Source organism: Fulmarus glacialis, unplaced genomic scaffold (assembly GCF_000690835.1).
Source record: "Fulmarus glacialis isolate BGI_N327 unplaced genomic scaffold, ASM69083v1 scaffold25102, whole genome shotgun sequence".
Taxonomy (NCBI): domain Eukaryota; kingdom Metazoa; phylum Chordata; class Aves; order Procellariiformes; family Procellariidae; genus Fulmarus; species Fulmarus glacialis.
In genome coordinates, this window is record NW_009196273.1 from 1 (window position 1) to 4179 (window position 4179).

Consider the following 4179-nt stretch of genomic DNA (forward strand, 5'->3'; position numbering starts at 1 on the left):
GATCTGGGTGGAGGGTGCTTTGGGGCTTGGGTAAGGGGAGCTGGGGCTATGTGTGACAGAGGGGTATGCATGGGGGGTTTGGGGCAAGGGGAGGTGTGGGGGACCTCCATGTGTGCCACTGGGGTCAGTGCCTTATGGGTTGTCAGGATGAGGCCTTCTTTCATTGCTGTGCCTTAATAGATGAGGGCACGGGGTATGGGAGGACATATTTCAGTCTGGAGGTGAAAACCACACACCCAGCCCTCCTAAGCGAGTAAAAAGGGACCAAATCTTACTTTTATTTCAGTGCCCTAACAGTACAACTTCTGCTTCTGCAGGAGGACGTGGTTCAGGGAGAGAGGTTGGGAGTGTGACGATGGGGGAGAGGATCTCTGCTTAGGGCTGCTACATTTGTCAGTGTGGGAAGGGAAGTCTTGGGGCTCAAACTAGATGAAAAACCTGTCAAAAAAAAACCCCAGGCAACGTGTTCTTGTATAATTCTTCCAGTAATCCTGATGTTAACTATTTCACCGTTGAATCATTGTACCAGTAAGAAGCAGGTAATGTGATTTGGGGTTTGTATTTTTTATTGGGTTTTTTTTTTTTTAGGAAGTAATGTACGGTTGAATTATTTGTCCCAAAAAGCAAATTATTTTTGTTCCCATCTAGTGAAGAATTATGTGACAAGTTTTTAAGTGAGTGGCAGGAAGGAGCAGTGGCATATTTTGGTGATGGGAACAGCAGAAAACATCACCAGGGCTATTTCTTTCACATAAGGTGTTACTGGGCATAAAGGTAGCAAGGTGTGCAGAGAGTATTCAGATGTACTGAACCTACAGGAGGTGGCTTCACTGTCTGGAAATACTCTGTTACCTGCTGAAATGCGTAGGAATTTTCAATAAAAAACTGCAGAGCTGTGCAAAGCCTTTCCTTCCTCTGGCTTCCTTTGCCTGGAGGAGGCAGGAGCTTTGCCTCTCGCTTCTGAAGGATGTTATTCTTCAAAAATGAGGCTGGAATCTGCCTCTGTCCTCTCATTTGCACCTCACTGGAGAAAATGGATGCTGTTTCTTAGTAATGAGGTGACAGCGCTGACAGTAGAATTAATCGAAGAAATATTACCTATTTTTACTGATAAAAAGAATCTGCTTTTTTTTTTTTGATACACTAAACATGACTCTGGCTAAAGGTAAAGTCCATTTATATCGTTTGTTTTGGATTACTGCTTTTCTTTTTCTTTAATCTTGTGCTGACTGAGAATCTTAGTGTATAAAAGTTGACCGATTTTGTCATTTCTCTGTGTTTGTTGTTACAGATAATGACACCGGAACAGAGTCCAGCAACTTCCCTCATCGACAGGACCATCAAGATGAGGAAAGAGACTGAAGCCCGGAAAGCGGTCTTGGCCTGGGGACTCCTTAATGTGTCTGTTGCAGGCATGATATATACTGAAATGTACGTTCATTGTTAGATCTGATTCAAACAAGCAAAGCATCCTACTTTGTATATCCCTAAACATTTCCTGGGACTGAACAGTTGCAAAATGATAACTTCTTGTTTTTCTTTTCAGGACTGGAAAACTCATAAGCTCGTATTACAACATCACGTACTGGCCACTCTGGTATATTGGTGAGTTGCTGCAGCATTTCAATCAATTTTCAGGATTCTTTTCTTTTTTCACTTGTCAGTTTTATTGCCGGAGAGGTAGTTTTTAAATCAGCCTTTTTTTTTTGGTTGGGTTTTTTTGTTTGTTTTAAATTTAAACCAAAACTTTGTTTTGCTTTTTGTTATCTCCCCTGAAACTTGGAATTTCATCTGTTTTAGTGACAGGTAAGGAGTGTTAACAGCTTTCTTGGATATATCGTTAAAGGGCATGAAGAACTTGTTTGGTGTTTTAAATCTGGTTAATGTGTGGAGTAAGGCTTTGGAGAACACTGCAGATTTTACTACTTTGTTGTACTGTGGGTGTGGATGGCATTTCGCAATAATTAAAGTTTGTTTCAGATGAGTCGACTCTAAGCTAGCTTTACCAAATAGAGGATGAAAAGGAGCAACAGGGAGAGAAAAATCATGAGATGAGTGACAGATGATTTGACGGAAGATGATGTTTGAGAAATACTGTGAAACTTCATTGCAGTAGTTTATGTCCTTTTTGGAAAATAACCGTCCATTTTTAAAAATTAAATTTTAGCAATATAAATTATTCTCAACATAGCAAGGAAAATTATCTCCAGTGGTTCTTGCATAAGAAGGTGAAGAAACCTTAGAGACTTGCCCAAACTGGTACTTATTGGTAGCACTAATAATGACCTATTTTTAATGGGCATATGCCTGTTTTTGCAAATAATATACTTTTATTATTCCTCATGTGCAAGCTGTGGTAAAAACTTTCGTGTTTCTTCTAGAACTTGCATTTGCATCTCTGTTCAGCCTGAATGCCTTATTTGATTTCTGGAGGTACTTCAAATACACAGTGGCACCGACGAGCTTGGTCATGAGTCCTGTCCAGCAGACCCTGCTGGGGTTGCAGAATGCAGGTGGGTGTGATAAATACCTCTAGCAATCTTTTTTTTGTTTCGAGATGGTATCTTTCTCAAGCGCAGGATTCTTTAATGAAGTGAGTTCTGAATTACCTCATCTGACATGAGCGGTAAACTGAATTACCTGCTACGTATTAAAATTCACAACGTCAAGTGGTCATTTGATGAGTGTTTGTGGGGAGAAGTGGAGGGGAAACATACACAGTGGAAAAGGCCAGGATAGCAAGCTGCTGAAGGACAGTGAGAGACTCGAACATTGTGAGGCTGGACAAGGAATTTGTAACCTATACATGGGACTAGGAGGAAGGCAGAGAGTGCAGGTTTATATTTAATTTTGATATCCTACTAATATCATGCTGGGTAACGAGAACCAAATTAGAGGGACAGACAGACCTTCATGTGAAGTCTGAAAATGACAGCCTAGAGAGCTGTCATTCAGAAAGCTTTTGGACATCAAAGCAAAGTTCTCAAATACACCAGAACCTGGCAAGGTAAATAAACCAAAAGCAAAATGGTAGCACAGTAGTACTGCACTCTGCTAGTCTGCCCCTAGAAAACAGGAAGCAGACGGGAGTAATGCTGTATCACCAAAGTTCAAGGAGCTCATATGTTTATTTGCACAGATAAATTAAGACATTCAATATGCTAACGATGCATAAAATAGGGAGGAAGAGTAGCTGACGAAATAGGTTAAAGAAGCCCCCCCTTACGGGGGGCATTATGCAAGGAGCCTGGTAACATTTAACTGAAATCTGAAGCTGTAGGGTTTGTACTGAGTTGTGGTCATGTGTTTCAGTCCTCTCTTTTTTGCTGTCAGTGGCTTGACTGCTGAGTTCTGTAGGGGCCAGATTTTTCTAGTGTCCCTTCTTTATAAAATTGCCTTAAGATAGCGTGTATGCATTTTGTTGTGCATTTAAAGCGGGGAGGAGAGTTTAGGGCTGCTGCATCCACAATGCTAATTCTGTTTTTCCTTATTGCAGCGGTACAAACAACTCCGCCCCGTGAGCTGGCAGCAAAGAAAGTCGCATCTTCAACGCCTTCTCCTCCGATCCAGGGTCAAAGCGTGCTGAGTTACAGCCCGTCCCGCTCCCCTAGCGCCAGCCCAAAGTTTACTACCAGTTGTATCACAGGGTACAGCCCTCAGCTGCAGGCTCTGTCAAGCAACAGCGCTTCTTACGGCAGTGCTGTAACCTATTCACCAAGCAGCAGCTACAATAAGGTAACACGAGCGGTACAGTTTGGTCCTTGTTTTGTGCCATATGCCATCGAAGGAGAGCAGCAGCCAGCGGAGAGTTGTGTATATGTGTGTTTGCTCCTTTTGCAAAGTAGATGTAAATTTGTTGTACTGGGATTTGTCCTTTTCCCCTAGTGTCACTTCATTTGTTTTAGAGTGGTTGGTTTGTTTCAGAACAAAGCAAAAATAAGAAACCAAAATGTAAATACAAAGGAGAAAAAAAACCCAATCCAAACCCCAAAGAAGAGTCTTTTATATTCATGTCGTTTACAAATCAGACTGGAATTCTGTCTTCCTCATATGACACAACTATTTGTTTTTATTCACCCAAGGTTTCCAGCTTCAGCCCCTCTCCTGGTGGATCACCGTACCCCACGAGTGTTGGACCAGTGGAAAGTGGCGGGGGGAGGGGTGGCTTCGCATCTGCTC

At 42.1% G+C, this 4179-nt stretch overlaps 1 protein-coding gene across 1 annotated transcript in view; it reads left to right on the plus strand.

Moving 5' to 3' along the window:
• The first annotated feature begins 494 nt into the window (after positions 1 to 494).
• TMEM209 (transmembrane protein 209) overlaps positions 495 to 4179 on the plus strand; it is an 11700-nt gene continuing 8015 nt past the window's right edge. Inside the window, 6 exon segments of the mRNA XM_009572158.1 lie at positions 495 to 539; positions 1292 to 1431; positions 1547 to 1605; positions 2382 to 2513; positions 3497 to 3735; positions 4083 to 4178. Of these exon segments, the coding sequence (XP_009570453.1) occupies positions 495 to 539; positions 1292 to 1431; positions 1547 to 1605; positions 2382 to 2513; positions 3497 to 3735; positions 4083 to 4178 (711 nt within the window).